The 15969-nt window shown below is 39.4% G+C and overlaps 1 protein-coding gene across 1 annotated transcript in view; it reads right to left on the bottom strand.

Moving 5' to 3' along the window:
• LOC138022013 (WD repeat-containing protein 89-like) overlaps positions 1-15969 on the bottom strand; it is a 36676-nt gene that overhangs the window by 9368 nt on the left and 11339 nt on the right. The window contains exons 6-14 of the mRNA XM_068869039.1: positions 15956-15969; positions 13202-13286; positions 12238-12285; positions 11354-11437; positions 10002-10088; positions 9377-9421; positions 6709-6791; positions 5444-5549; positions 3709-3792 (exon numbers count right to left, since the gene is read on the bottom strand). The exon at positions 15956-15969 is cut by the window's right edge and continues 89 nt beyond it. Of these exons, the coding sequence (XP_068725140.1) occupies positions 3709-3792; positions 5444-5549; positions 6709-6791; positions 9377-9421; positions 10002-10088; positions 11354-11437; positions 12238-12285; positions 13202-13286; positions 15956-15969 (636 nt within the window). The remainder of the gene's footprint in view (positions 1-3708; positions 3793-5443; positions 5550-6708; positions 6792-9376; positions 9422-10001; positions 10089-11353; positions 11438-12237; positions 12286-13201; positions 13287-15955) is intronic.

Below are 15969 nucleotides of genomic sequence, written 5' to 3'. Positions count from 1 at the left end.
CGAAATTTTTTGCAAGTAATGTATATATTGCATTTTTCTCTAATTACATCTCTCTTACATAAAATGGGGAAGTCATAGGCTCCTAGTGCTGTTCCTTTTATCATACTATTAAAAGCACTTTAATTGCTTACTCCCCCAAAGATATGAAAGTTCAAATACCCAGCATAAACTAGCGAACCAGCTGTTTTAATTTGCAACACACCACCGCATTCTGGACCGAATTACCTCAAAGTATGTTTTAGATTTCCGTTTATAAATGATATATTGCTGCCTGTTAGACGCCTAGTAGAGCCGTTCATTGGAGTACTTGTATTAGACTTGTGGTTAAAATGTAATCTTTAAAAAAGAAATTAATAAATACCGTTAGCAAAATTACAAATAAAGAAAGTACAGGTAGATTTTCGAGTCAAGGTGAAATATCTCGACTTCCGGACGGTCTTCATTTCAAAGCGTGTCTGCTAACGGATATTATTAATGTAAGACGCAAAACAAACAAGGATTTTAAAAGTCTTTTGGAAAAGAAAACATTAAAAGTTATTGGTGAGACACGTGTCAGAAGTGTCGCGTTGACTCTTCCCAGTCTCTCTGCCACTTGATTTGCATAAGTACACTTGGTATTCCCAAGGAAAAATGGACGGCTAGCAGTCTGAACTGTGACTAAGCTGTCGGCTTCCTCGTGCCACTCAAAAGCATAGGACGGTCCATAAGATCGGGTAAATCAATTCAACGAATGCTTACGATTCGTTGGCGATTAATTCGGAGAAATAAACAAGTCTTATGTTCGATTACCAGGGATGGCGCAGTGGTGAGAGCACTCGCCTCCCACCAATGTCGTCATATGTGGGTTGAGTTTGTTGGTTCTCTACTCTGCACCGAGAGGTTTTTCTCCGGGTACTCCGGTTTTCCCCTCTCCTCAAAAACCAAAATTTGATTTGATTTGCGTTGACTTGTTAATTTCAATTTACAGTGTCCCCGATTAGTGCTCTTCGGCGCTAGAAGATTAGACACTTAAATAAAGTTCCTTTCCTTTCCCAGACTCGAGGTCATTTATGGGTTAACTTTGTTGGTTTTTTGCTCTGCTACGAGAGCCGGGTTTTTCTCCTGGTACTCTGGCTTACCCCTCTCACCGAAAACCAGCACTGGACATGACGGTCTGAGGAGCTTTCTGTCAACTTGATTTGACTTGCAGTATATTACATCGCTTAAATCCCTGCGCAGTTTTATAGTAACAAACCAACATTGCAAACTTAAGAGGGGGATACATCTCACTTAAACTGCCACTTTTTTTTGTCGTCATTTCCTAACTATGAGTAAGTTTGTTATGATTTGTCGCTTACGAGGAAAGTAAAGTACCCCCAAAATTAAGCAAGGAAGTGACAACTTGAGTATGTATACTTACAGAAAACTTTCAACCAAAGATTAAAACAATCCACTCGGAAAAGGTAACTGTAAAAGGGCTTTGGTATAGGCTTAAAACATAACTTGAATTCTAAGTTCAAGAGCTGACTGCAACGCAATTTTTGAGACAAGAAAAAGCAACTCCTCAGGACATGATACATAAATTAACTTAAAATGTCTTAAATTCCCCTCGACAACTATAGAAAAGTTCTTTGGTTTTTGTTGAACATCTGGCTTCCGATAATTCTTTGATTGCACTCACGTGATAAGAGGGCCATGTTGGTGCCAAAGTAATAGTAAAAAAAATAGCTCAAATTTTGCACAATAACGGAGTCAAAATCCCAAAAGACTTTTTCGCTATTCTGCTTTCCACCAACATGGCCGCTGTGACGTCACGTGCAATCAAAGAATACAGTACTTGTGGTCTCATCAACGCAAAGTTCACGCATTGCGCAATTGCACGTGTTGGTGAATGCATGTCGGTGATTTCCCTCCACCCAAGGACATGCAATTAGCACCGCGTTCCGGTAAAGCCATTCTGACCTCCCTGGCGCTTGGAACTGATAAAGTGGCAGACTCAAGGTGCGAATGGTCAGCAAGGCGAGCTTGCGAAATAGCACGAATTCTAGGGAACAAAGTCCACCACTCAAAGAATTTGTACGCGAGCGACAAAGTATAATATGCCACTGGCACTTATCAACTTGGCGGGTCTGTTTGGGCTCCCGTTGAGTATCAGTGGGTCCTGAAGTGTACAGCACTCCCGTGTGTGACCATGCTGGCAAAAAATGTTTCAGTAGCTCGGACGACCTACATGTAGCATTTAAATTAGGCCAAAATCCCGACAAGTTTGTCTATATCGTCGGCAATTTTTTCATTTTTCCCTACTCCACCAACCCGTTTGAAAAGCTCCGACGCCAGTTCTCGAATTCCACGAAGTTTTCCATGCTGTTTTTCAAGTAACATACTTTTAGGATACTTGAAGAGTCGATGCATAGCGCTTAGGCCATAATCCCAATGCAAGACACTTATTCTCGTAGAAGTTTGCCAAAAAACACTGGGCAATTTTTTCAGTGGTTCCACCCCCATCAACTCATTTGAACTGAAGCTTGCCAGTTCTCGAATTCCCCGCAGTCTTACCCGCTGTTTTTAACGAAAAACACTTTTAGGATACTTTAAAGAGTCCATGGCCATAATGGGCCATAATCTTAACGCCAGACTTATAATTGTTTGGCTTTAACAAGTTTGCCTGTAAAGTCGGCCATTATTTTATTGGGACAGACTTAACTGATTAGAGTGTAATGTGAAGTGCTAGTTTTCAACCCCATATGAACCATGTGAGCGGAAATGGAAATGGAAATGGGCCCACATAAGGACAGAGAAAAACTCGGGGGTAGAAAACTAGCACTTCACATTGCACTGTAATCAGTTAAGTCTGTTCAAATATAAATGCTACACGGCCAACGTTTGCAAAAACGTAATCCTTCATTATTTTATTAGTCCAGTTTAGCAAATGCTGGGCGTTTGACCAGGAAGAATTTCGGAAAGACAACAGCACAACAAAGCTGTACTTGAAGATGTGATTTTGGTTTCCAATGGTGTCTCGGGAATACTCCGTGGAAAAGTACTTTTTACATGTCGCCATTTTTTTTCTTTAGTCTAACCTGGCACATGACTCGTTTCGTGCAATATTTGTAAGTGGCTTACAGTTTTATCCAATTTTCAGACTTTTCTCGCCTCGCAAAATAAGTGCCATGAAAGTAAACAGCAAAGATGATATTTCGAGATGCACGTTGCGTAATCACAGCTTCCAGCACACGCAAGTAAAGATCTCTTGCGTCACATGAACTAACACATCTCCAAGCTGTCAGTTCTTCCCTATTATTCCCAAACTTACAGTTTTATCCAATTTTCAGACTTTTCTCGCCTCGCAAAATAAGTGCCATGAAAGTAAACAGCAAAGATGATATTTCGAGATGCACGTTGCGTAATCACAGCTTCCAGCACACGCAAGTAAAGATCTCTTGCGTCACATGAACGAACACATCTCCAAGCTGTCAGTTCTTCCCTATTATTCCCAAACGCTCTCCCCTGACAGCTAAAAACTAGTTTTCCCTTCGACTAACATTGCGTGCCTTTAACTTCCTGCTCCGTTTACCGCAAGTAAAGAACTGTTACGTCACATGCACTAAGGGATGTCTCGGAATCCAATTAGTTACCAGTTTTGACCAGTTTTCCGGCACTGTGTATTCGTTATGAGTTGCAAAAAAACCCTGTCAAGTAACTGTAAACTCATTTGTTCTCAAAACTAACCTTTCCTAGTTTGGTGCTCTCAGCCTCTTTCGGTTTCCAGCAGGATATAATCGAGTCTTCACCGCCAGTCAGTATTGTCTCAGTCTGTAAGGACAGTAAACCATGATGAGAGTTCTTAGGTGGTAACTTCTGGGAATGTGTTCACACATCCCAGTACAGCGAAAGAATACTTTTTTTTTCATTTTCTGATGGGGTATTCATATCAGTTAGGAAGCTTTTGGGTGAATAACATGGGGAAGTGTTCTTGTTACATAGGTGAAACTGCATATCCTCACTGGTTCCCAGAAATACAGCTTCTATAGGATGTGAGCTCAATTTTAATAAACATCACGGAGTGTGTCCTTTCGTCTAAACGCGAACTGCCTATTCGCGACAATACAGTTAGCTTAAGGTTGGGGTTGTTTTAGAATTAGGGTATCTTAAATGTTTACTTAAGGAGAAAAGTCGGGTTTTCTGAAGACAAGTGATGTGGAAGTCGAGAGGGACGGTGCGGAGACACTTCGCGACATCTATCATACTAGTCATGACTCAACCCATCCTTCACTCCAAATTTATCTGATATACACAATTGCTAATTTGCTCTGAATTGACTATTATCGTTAATTTAGGACACTGTGTCCCAGGACTTGTTGAAAATGGTCATATTCGTTTGAAAAGACAACCCAAGTGTAAGAACATAGGACTCGAACCTGGGAATGTTGATTAATTTAACCCGTCACAACCACTTGACCACCACACCGCTAGCTGCTAGGGACAATATTTTAAACACTATGAATTTGATAATGCTATATTATCACTCTGACGAAGGGCTGACGCTCGAAACGTCAGCATTTAGAATGCCTGTACGGTGGTTAATTTACATTTTAACTCCGTTGATAAAATCAATTTTTTTTGTACTACTTCCCCATCGACGCAGCACCACAGTTTCTTTAGAAAATACCCCCTTTAAACAATATTAAACACTGCAAAAGGTCGGTTACTAAACTTCACGGCAAAGCTAAACATTTTAAAATCGAAGCCTACGCCTAATTAATCTAGCTTAGGCCTGATTACTCTTCAGCAATATCTGGGCCAAAACCCGAGGAGGCAACCTAGAAGCCTCCCACCATGGTAGCCCGGGTTTGATTCCCGGTCCCGGCGTCATATGTGGGTTGAGTTTGTTGTTGGTTCTCTCCTTGCTCCGAGAGGTTTTTCTCCGGGTACTCCGGTTTTCCCCTCTCCTCAAAAACCAACACTGCCAAATTCCAATTCGATCCGGAATGCACGGACACATGTTGAAGGTGTTCCGGGGGGAAACAAACAAAAATTTCATTTCCATGTAAGGTGTGTCATCATGGCAAGACGCATGTTAAAATCTATGATGGCATTGTTTGTTATTTATTTGTTTGAGCAGGTTGAAATATTGACAGCTATTCAGCTGATGTGGACCTGCTATACCCGCCCACCCACATACTCACAGAGGACAGCCACAACACCGGGAACTTCATCCCCCACGAACGCGGTTTTCGTGGGAGTCCAAAGCAGTTCTTTTTGACCAGTAAACACAGACAAAGACGACAAAATCAACCAGTCAGAACTCGAAGTAAACAGATGTATGTAGCCATTACAAAAGCAGCAAAATGCGTGTGAACAAGACACGATTGCTCGATTTCGTGTCTGATTGTTTTAGAATATAGCGCAAGATATAACTAGCCAATCATGCACAAAGTGGAGAGAGAGATTGTAATTAACTCACTTTTTGGTCAAACTCGAGGCAACGAACGATAGCTGTGTGACCACCCATCAACGGACAAACTGTCTCAAGTTCAGAATCTTTGACGTGGAAAACATGAAGTCGACCACTGAAAGAACAAAAAGACCAAAGAGCTTAAACTTATATCTCAGAGACATTTTTTCACCCAACACGACCGAAACAGCTGTCCATGGCTGCCTCTGCCACGGAAGATATGGCTGTATGCATACGTGAGGTACTGGAACAAGCCAATCACTTGGAGAGAACAATTTTCAAATTGAAATTTCCCGCCTAAATTCAAAGTTGATTGATGCGCCAGTGACGTAATGGGAGACCTTGCTCGTTGATTCTAAATATGATTAACTGATTGGGTTAATGTGAATGTGGGTTAATGTGAAGTGCTAGTTTTCTACCCCATATGAACCATGTGAGCGTTAGCCCTACTAATGGAAATGGGCCCACACAAGGACAGAGGAAAAACTCTGACCAGGGTTCATATTTGGTAGAAAACTAGCACTTCACGTTACACTCTAATCAGTTAATTCTGTTGAAATATAAGTGCTGCAAGGACAACGTTTGCAAAAACGTAGTCCTTCCTTGTACTTGTACATGTTCATTGCCGTGACTTTAACATCTTCACTTCCCACAGCGTAAGCTCCCTACTAATTGAAAGTGTAATTTCTGACGGTCGAGTGACATGGGAACGAGTTAGTCAGAAATTGATTATTCCGACGACACGACGTAGAGGACCGTAGGTGGCTCTGGGATAGGTTAGGACTATTTAGGAGTTTGGCGGGAGTTTTTCGTCATTATACGTTCGTCAGTGGCTGATGCTTTAACTTAATGCTTAACTTTTAAACTGCCTGTCTGCTTTTTTTTCATTGTGTATATTAGTATACCCTTTCCTCGGGGTCTGGTGCCGTTGCATTAGATAAGGAATACGTTTCCACATATTTTTGGCCATTGGCCACTTTTAAAGGGTGGTTTTTAGTGGTTTTTCGTATCTGGCACGGCACTGTTGCTTAGTTTATTCCTACAGTAATGCAGTATGTTTTGTCCATTTTCACGGGCAGTGTTATCTGATGTCCAGTTTGCACCCAATTCAGGTAAACGGAGGTCATTTTGTTCAGCAGACTGACTGACGTTCCCACAATAAACTATTTTCACATTGAAGTCTCGTGTTAGTGTAGTCAGAATGTATTCTGTACTGCACTCTCGTCTGTAACAAATGACAGAAATGAAACAATTTAGTCAAAGAAAAAAGCTACCTATGTGTTCCACCTATGAAGAACAGTTGATCTTTCATGTGGTGATAGGCGCAGTCAATAAAGTAGTTAAGCTCCTCCCCACTCTACAAAAAGTGGAATATAAATATCACGTTACTCATTACCTTGTTGTGCTTTCAAAGTACTTCAAATGAAAAAAGACTCACATCGCGTTCACACTAATTTTGGACTAACTAAACCGAGGTTACCTGGCCATGCGACGTTTACACCAATCAAACAACCAATTGAACATGTTATGGTTAAATTTTATATTCGGCTTAATACTTCTTAAACCAGTTCAATTTTGATTTTCTTTTCCTTCTTTCAGTTTATGGTAGTGAATGTTAGACGAAGAAAAAGTCAATATTGAACTGGTTTGAAAAAGTTTTAACCACCAAAAATGTTGAATCACATCATATACTTTACTGACAGGGAACCTCTACTCCAACAAGAAAATAACTTAAACCACAAGAAATAACGTTTACAATCATATATGTGTAAACATGCTTAAACAAAAAATGTTTGTATCCGAAATAAATAAAGAAATAAATTTCAGAATCGCCTATTTTGTCTAATTTGCTGGGCGCCGCCATCTTTCCTTCCTGTAGCGGGAAAAACAACAACGTGAAATGGCACGAGCCTATAAGTAGGAGCGAACACCTGCCTTATATTCCTGTCACGGAGTTTTCACAGACCGATTTATTTTTAGATTGACTTTCCCGCGGGCATTACTAAACCACGAAACAGCGAAACACTGAAATAGCGAAACGAAGCACCAAAACACCACGTATGACCCCACCATACATTGAAAACTAACCGACAAAGGTGGGATTTGAGATTATATCTCGTTTTAGGCCGAATTTAAAACGTTATTGCTCCTAATTCATTGAGATGACGATTAGGATTCAGATCACGACTGAGATTAGGAGCAATAACGTTTTAGGCCTCAAACGATATTTAATCTCAAATTCAACCTTTGTCGGTTAGTATTCAATGTATGGTGGGGTACATACATGGTATTTTGGTGCTTCGTTTCGCTGTTTCGTTGCTTAGCAATGTCCCTTTTCCGCGAATGAGACTCCCACGGAAGCCCGAGGACCAATCACAAGAAACTAACTTAACGTCATTGCGTCACCGGACCGGCACAGCCGGTTTTTTTTTTTCGCGGGAAAAAGATGTCTAAAAATAGATCGGTCAGTAAAAAATGCCGTGACCTAGGTTTTGTATGGGAGTTGTTTGCTCCAACTCATGGGTTCCTGGAAATGATTAAATTTAGGGTGACCACGTGAGTATACAAAGGAGTAAGATTACTAATGCTGATTTGCTGAGACAGGGCATTTGTCCATTAATTTTGGTTAATTGCCCCGGGAAAAATTACTTGCATTATTTTCATGCAATAAAATAATGTCTTTTAGCAGGGCTGATTTCATTGCTTTGGCGTTGCTGCACAAAAATAAAATTTCATTCAGCTGATTCGTGTGCTTGAACACTGAAATGGCTTCCTACGAAAGTGCGCAACAGCGTGCGTTTTTGACCTTCTTACTAAAAGAAAATTCTGTTCTTCATATTATCCACAAATATTCCCAAGTTTCCTGGTAAAGTTATGGATTAATAACACTTGCGTTTTCAGAAGTTTCAGAAATTGCCCTCATCGTGCAGTTTTTGCAACCTCTGAAAATACACGTGACATTAAGGGCCCACAGACGGATTTTTTGCGCGTTGCTAAGGAAGTGAAATGTTACTTCCGGTAACTGACGTAATCATGAGCTGACAAGAAAACCCACTCACAAGCAAAAGTCACCGCACAAACTGTTGTTTCCATCGAAGGTTTTTCCTCGCCCTTCCTCGCGCTCGTTCTCAGATCAACTGCGCATGTGTAAACGAACTGATTTCCGGTTTGAGAAAAAAAGCTAAATTTCCGGAGGTTTTACATTGAATTAAAGTTTTTTTTACATGGCACGTTTCACCCCCAAATACAGAATATAGCTAAGCATTGATTTTTTAAAATCATCTTTTTTGAAAAGGTTATGGGTATTTCAGTATAGTTTATGTCTTTAAAAAGTACATTTTTCAAAATAAAAAGAAAACCATGCTTGGCGGGATGCAAAAACGAATACAAATTATCAAACCATCGATTAAATACCCAAATTGCGTAGCACGGAGACAAATTTAGAGTTATCTTTTATTGTTCACGTGACCATGGCGCGTGGTATGATGACGTCATATTTAGGGTCATTGGCTTACAAAAGTTGGAAACTGACCAAAATAATGCCAAATTCTCTCAAATTACTTAACCATTACATCCTTAGCAAGGCACCCCAAAAAATACGTCCGTGGGCCCTTAATGCTTCATTTTACTCAGCCCATGGAATTACCTATACAAATTAGTCTCTCTCTCTCTCCCCCCCACCCCCATCCCCCTATCTCTTCCCTCCCTCTCTCTCTCTCCCCCTCTCTCCCTCTTTGCTTCAAAACCGTTCGTCCCAGTCCAGGTTTAGGACATTTCGTCTATTTTCTACAACATGAACAGGATGAAATAATGGCGAAATACCTACGGTAGCTTAGCACTCATCGTTCCCTGAACTTCTAGGGAGCGACTAAGCAAGAGCGACAACGGAGATATCTTACGTAAAAAAACTGATTACTGCAAAGAGCTTTACTTCAAACTCACCCCATTTTCTTCTCTTGGGTTTGTGAATTCCGACGTCATAGTTGACTGAAAAGTACATTGTGTACCTTAAAACAAGCTCTTTATCACAAGTTTCATATGCAGCTTTGCTAATTTAGAATGGTCTCTGGTAACTGATTAAATTGTAATAGGGCACTTGGGACTTCCAATGGTCCCAAGAGAAAACAAAAACAATGCTTATACAAATTTGGCCTATTGAAGAAGGTGTTATAAAATAATTAGGATAGCACACGCACTCTCATTGGTCAATAGCTGTGTTTAGATGAGAGTATGGAAACAGAGCTGTGACATCACACAAATATTGATTAGTTATGTGTTGTCAGACGAGAGTTCTGATTGGCTGGTAGGAAATATGAGCGTGTATCAAGAAAATCTGTTTCAATCAAGAAATAAAAAACTGCATTTTGCTTTATTTGTTGAACTATCAAAAGCAATAGAGGACACTTCCATAGCCTAATCTCAACACGAGGGGGAAGGGGGGGAGGGGTTGGGAGAACTCAAGACAGTTATGGTTTGCATCGTGTTTAGATGAGGCTACACGGGAAACGTCCTCTATCGCTTAAACAGCATCTGAGCCCTAAGTAACCTATCAGATGAATAATAGTACCTCAGGGATATTCCAGAGCTGCAATGTCTCTATATGCGTTAGACAGTAAAGGTTGTTGAAGGTTGGTCCATAAAAACCAATTTGACTCTGCAAGAAGAATATACAAAATGGAATGAAATTTGAAGCAACAGTGCCCTTTAATTATACCTGGCAGTAAAGCCCCATCCATGCCTAATGCATTTTCAAAACGCATACATTTTATCCATTTCCACCCTCTGTCCACACTGATATGATCGCAAATGGAGGTGTATGTCTCCAAAGTAAAAGGTCTTCAAAAATGCTCCCTTGGGTGAAGGTTTTTGGAAAATGGAGGTTCAGGGTCTTAAGTGAGGATGAGCAGTTCCTTTCATGGGTAAAAGAATAAACAATTTATTGATCTAACACAGAAGGAGATCTTGTACTTACGTTGTTAAGCCTGATATCAACCTTGATTGACTTCTCCGAATTGCTATTTAACAATTAGACCCGTAGAACGCAAGGGCTATGGGTCGATAGCCCATGAGGCGAAGCCGAATGGGCTATTGACCCGTGGCCCTTGAGGGCGAAGGGTCTAATTGTTTTAGTATCACCCAACTAGTTGGATAGAAAAGGCAACAACAAAGTTAGCGAATGCAAGTTGCAGAAATATTTATTTGGCCAGGATAAAACGAAAGAAAGAGTTACGCTTTTCGATACTTGAGGACTATTACTAATAGTCATCTAGTAGCGTAGCCAATCAAAATGCAGGATTTGCATTAGTCCACTAGTTGGGTGATACTAATTTTAATTAGTATATACTAAAACTGTGGTAGCATTGAACGTGTGCACTGATTGTTTACTCCAGATATCCTTTGTTAGTACTAAAACAGTGGATGGCGTTCAAAGTGCACTCTGATTGGCTGCTCAAACTCCGGATATCCTTTGCTATTCACCTCCGAGCAACTTGCGCGGGATTTGCGCACAAAAATGTTGTGATCTTTGCAGGAATAAATTAGTTAAAATCATTTTTTGTGCCATATTATCTCACTGTTTCAGTATATACTAAAACAACAGTATTATTCACCTTAGTGTCGGTGGCTATCGATGGCACTAGCCACCTCCACTTCGGTTTTAAATAGTTTTGAATTATTTGATGACAATGGTGATGATGACCGTTACTGTTTTTAAAATACTAGGCCCCAATTTTTAAACCTCCAACAGGATTTGATGGGCCAGGAATGTGACGATCACTTTCATCTTCCACCTAAAAGTGTAAGGATCACTTCTCTCTTCCGTCTATAAATGGCACTTCAAACATATATTTCTTTCATTCAAAATTTTTTAAAGTACAACATGCATGGGCCCTACAAATCACTTCTTTGGAAACACCTTACCACAGAGGAGCCAGTATTGAGCACAGAGTCCAGACAGTCATCTTCAGTTCCCTTGGATACGTCAAACAAACAAATCAAGCCATCCTGCAAATTATTGATCAAAACCTCTAATCAGGATAATTTACAAAAGGGATACTTCTGGAGAATGTGACCTCCCCTGCGAATACAGTTGCCTCTCATTGCTAACCGCCGCTTGGGCAATCCTTTGGCCCCTCCCGCTGGTGAGAGGCCGCTGTATTCGCAGGCTAGAATGTGACCTCACTTTTTCGTCAACCAAAAAACAATTCATTCCTTTCTTTTTTACTACTTTATAGTCAGTTTAATGGAATTCCTCATACATATGAATGTTTAACAACTACAATATTAACCACTTAAAGACGGTGCCTACTACTGTTATTGCACCATACGTTCTGCACATCTCAAGATACTTGGGTTTCCTATGGGTGGTGCTTACTAACACTGGGATATTTTTGCATGGTTTAAAACTATGTGGACAAGCAGAACTCAGCAAATGATCTTGGTATCCAAAAAGAAAATTGGGGTTAACCATGCATTTTTCCGAGATAACTAGGCTTTAATTTGGAAAGGAACACCATACATTACTTTGTATTTCTAAAGCTTTTTACAAATATTGTTGATTAATTATCTTTGAAAAATGTGTGGTTACCCCCAATTTTCTTTTAAATTTGGATTTCAATAAAAGTTATTAAGATATGCTTTTCCAGCATATTCATAAAATGGGAAAAAACAATGTCTAATGCCAGACGATTTTACTCATGACTGATGGTTCAGGAGTCAATGGGTTAAGGGTCGTTAAGTGGTCCCAATTGATGAGTAAAGTTGTCTGGCATTAGGCAGAGTAAAAGGTTAACTAATATACATACTAAAGAGCCAGAAGCCATTTGGTGAGTCTGTAAGGGGTTGAACGTGATCTACAACAAGACAACAAACCACATTACAGTAAGATCATATTTTCCGGATTGATAGACCGCTTTGTGATGAGGATGATTATGTTGATGTCTCCACGTTAATCTTAAAAATTAAAAAATTACCAGTTATCACTAATTGCACTCTAGCTACCATTATTACTTCCTTATGTTTCATGTCCTCTGATAGGTTCTTGCTCTATGTAATGCAAATAATAGCTATCTGTGAAGGTAGGTGTATACCTATTTATTTAATTTATTTCTTTACTTGATTTACTATTAATCTATTTTGCTACATTTGATTGGAAGTTACACAGCCCACCTTGATTAGCTTTGCTATATGCAGGTTGTGTATTTCTTCCATTTATTAAATTTAAAATATTTTTAAAAATACAACCACACTTTTGAGTTTAAGGAACACGTTTTGATGTTTCAAACATCATCTTCAGCCATAGAGAGTGTAACATTAAAATTTTTACAAGATAATTTGTATATATACTTTATAACTATAAATACAATGATTCTTTGTAGATTAAATGTTCGTTACAAGTAGGTAAAATTCAAATGAACCAACAACATTACAGAGAACACAACTGACATAACGGTAAAAGTTTAAAAGTGTAATTCTATAAAACTGACATGACAAACTTGTTTGTTGAGTTCGGGTTTCAAGCGCTCAATATGGAATTCAAATTCAAATTCAAATTCTTAATGTTACACTCACTATGGCTGAAGATGATGTTTGAAATATCAAAACATGTTCCTTAAACTCAAAAGCGTGGTTGTATGTTTAAAAATATTAGTAACACTTGTGCTATCCAGACCATAAATTTAAACTATTGAGTGACATAAAATAATGATGATAATGATGACGGGGCTAGTGCAAAACAAATCCATTCATTAGTACTGTACAATCATGTACCTGCGTTATTTCACGATTATGGCAATCTGTAAAAAGTCCCACATTTCTTTGCACCAGCTTCTGTGCATTTAATTGTCTTGTATCCCTAAAAAAAAAGGGTACATTGTATCCACTCTCTTTACAGGATAAAAATTTTCATCATGTTTCCAGTTGAAGACTGCAGTTAGAGGAGTCAATAACTTTTTAAAATACTTTTAGTCAGAGAATGACAAATTTAACTATGATCTGTCCCTGGAGACTGTTACACAAATATGGTTTAAAAATAGAACTCTACATCCATAATCACGTCACAAAATTCAAATTCACTATAATTGCAAAATTGATCTGGTATACAAAAATCTAATGGAACAGAATTCTCTTCAATGATTACAACATGTATTTTCGTGGTTCTGAGTACCTAGGAGTGATCACAATGGTTGGTTGCAATAAAAGCAAGATGCCTAGAGGCGTTTACGTGGGATGGGTCAATGCTAAAACTTTTTGTAGCGATAATCACAGTCTGTTTACACTAGCAAACAAGATTGCGCCAGGAAGGCTCCTGCTTGCATTAAAGTGGCAATGAGGGAAACCTGGAATTTGAACAGTGGAGCAGCAAGTACACGTCAAGGAATTTTCTCACATGAAGTAAGTTAAGGAACTGTTAAAGGGTGATCCCTGTTATTTGACTGCAGGAAAGGGCAGGAAGTCTCAGGAGAGCAACAGACAATCTACTATTTAAGAACACTTTCGAAAGCTCACAAAATTCATTGCCAGACACTGTGAATGAAAAAGGTTTTGCTATACAGTGTACAGGCACAGTTTTGGAGAATAATATATTTTTTTATAACAATATTTACTGTTCTTGCTTATGAAGACGTCACAAAAAGTGAACCAAGGAACACCGATTCCCATTGGTCCAGAATGTTGGAATACACACTATTTGCAAGTTAGTATTCATGGTTCAATACATGCAAAAAACAAGGCTAATAAAGCCAAGAATTCAATCTCCGTTCACTATTTGACAAATGAATGAACTGGTTCGATTGGTGAACTTCTTTCTCCAGATTTCATGAACATTTCAAGAGTGTTGACAGTTTCTGTGCTTGATCAGCAGCACTTCGGTATTTATCCACCTTGATGTACTCAAGATCTTGCGCATGATTCCAAGTTGGACTGGAGCCGATGAAATCACAGCGATTTCGACTACGATGAAAAAATGGAATTCATCCGAAACCTTGATGCACTCTGCCTATGGCGTCCCCCATAAAAAAGAACTTACAGGTAGGTTGTTACACCTTTCATAACCATGCATTTCAATAAACCATTTTGTTTGTCAAAGGCATTCTGCACTCTAATCAAGAGATTTCAATCCAATTTGTCACTAATTAAGGTTTTTGTTTGAACCCTGTCCCTCCTAAGAGTGACACTTGAAGATTTTACTCTGTCTAACACCAGACAAAAGGGTTAAACAGTCCACCAGTCTACTCAGCACTGATCAGGCTCATGCAGTTCACCCAAATTACTTGTACGTTTGTCTTTCCAAATCGTCGGATTCGGTTGTGATTTTTGGGACATATTTCCCTGTACTGGTGCTTTCTTGTTTTTAATAGCTGCATTTGTAGATGACCCAGAAATGCTATTAGCTAATGACTTTTGAACTGAAATTTGTGAAAACGAAGGCAAAAGTGTGTGCTACCCTTCTCGTTAACCCTCTCCCTCCTAAGAGTGACTGTGACTTACAACTAGGGCGCGTTCTTTTGGTACTATTCCGGAATAGGAATACACGGAATAGATGGTATTTGTGTTCTTTTGTGACCTATTCCGTTTTCGGAATGAATGGAATACTATTCCGTTCATTCTGCTCCCAATAGCAGAATGAACGGAAGAATGAACGGAATGACTGGAATATGGTTCACTTGGAATAGGCAGAATATGCCTTCCTTTGGGAAAGTGTTGGCGGGAAATGATATGCGGCCCGCTGGTCGCCCGCCGGTGCCTTGAAAATTGTAAAAAATTGAATGGAATGCGGTGCAAAATGTCTACCGTAGATGCGGGTGTGCTGGACTCTCTTTTATTTCTTTACTGCTGCTAGAACAAGAAGAGTTGTAACTTTGTGTTAATAAAAACAGTGCCCTCGCCTGGTCAAAAGAAAACCTTTTGTCAATTAAGTCGACATCAAGAAGAAGAGCATATGGGAACACATTTAAACTATGCAAAGCACTCACAAATACAAAAAATTCTTGGTCATCTTCCCCCTTAAAGGTTTTCAGCAAATGAAGCAAACCGAAAAATTGGGAAAACCGCCAAAAATTGGTACGTACGGCCATCTTTCAACATTTCGTGTTCCAAACTATCGGGAAACCTTTTTCAGTCGCCATACCAACGGAATTGGCACATGCGCAGATACAATACTTCCCAGGTCACCTTCGCTAGTAGTATTTCGTTTTCAGAATAATTATGTGTTCTTTTGCAAATTGTTATTCCGTGTATTCTGTTATTCCTAATCCGGAGTGAGAATAGTCAAGATACTCCCAAAAGAATGCACCCTAGATTTTACTCTGTCTAACGCCAGATGATTTTACTCATCAATGGGGCGACTCCTCAAACCTGACATCTGATCAGCAGCAAGAAAAATGGTTTTTGAAAAGTTGAACTTCAGGGTTTGGTGGAGTTATCAAAGCTGCAATAATGTTTTTCTAACATGAGGTAATGGTGGGCTTCTATTGTCTACTTCCCAGGTAAAACATGTTCTTCTTGGGAGGATAAGGACCTTACCACAGATAAAGACA

This window comes from Montipora capricornis, chromosome 10 (assembly GCF_036669925.1).
Source record: "Montipora capricornis isolate CH-2021 chromosome 10, ASM3666992v2, whole genome shotgun sequence".
Lineage (NCBI taxonomy): Eukaryota > Metazoa > Cnidaria > Anthozoa > Scleractinia > Acroporidae > Montipora > Montipora capricornis.
Note: the sequence above shows the minus strand (reverse complement) of the source record. Positions and strands in the feature narration are given on the sequence as shown.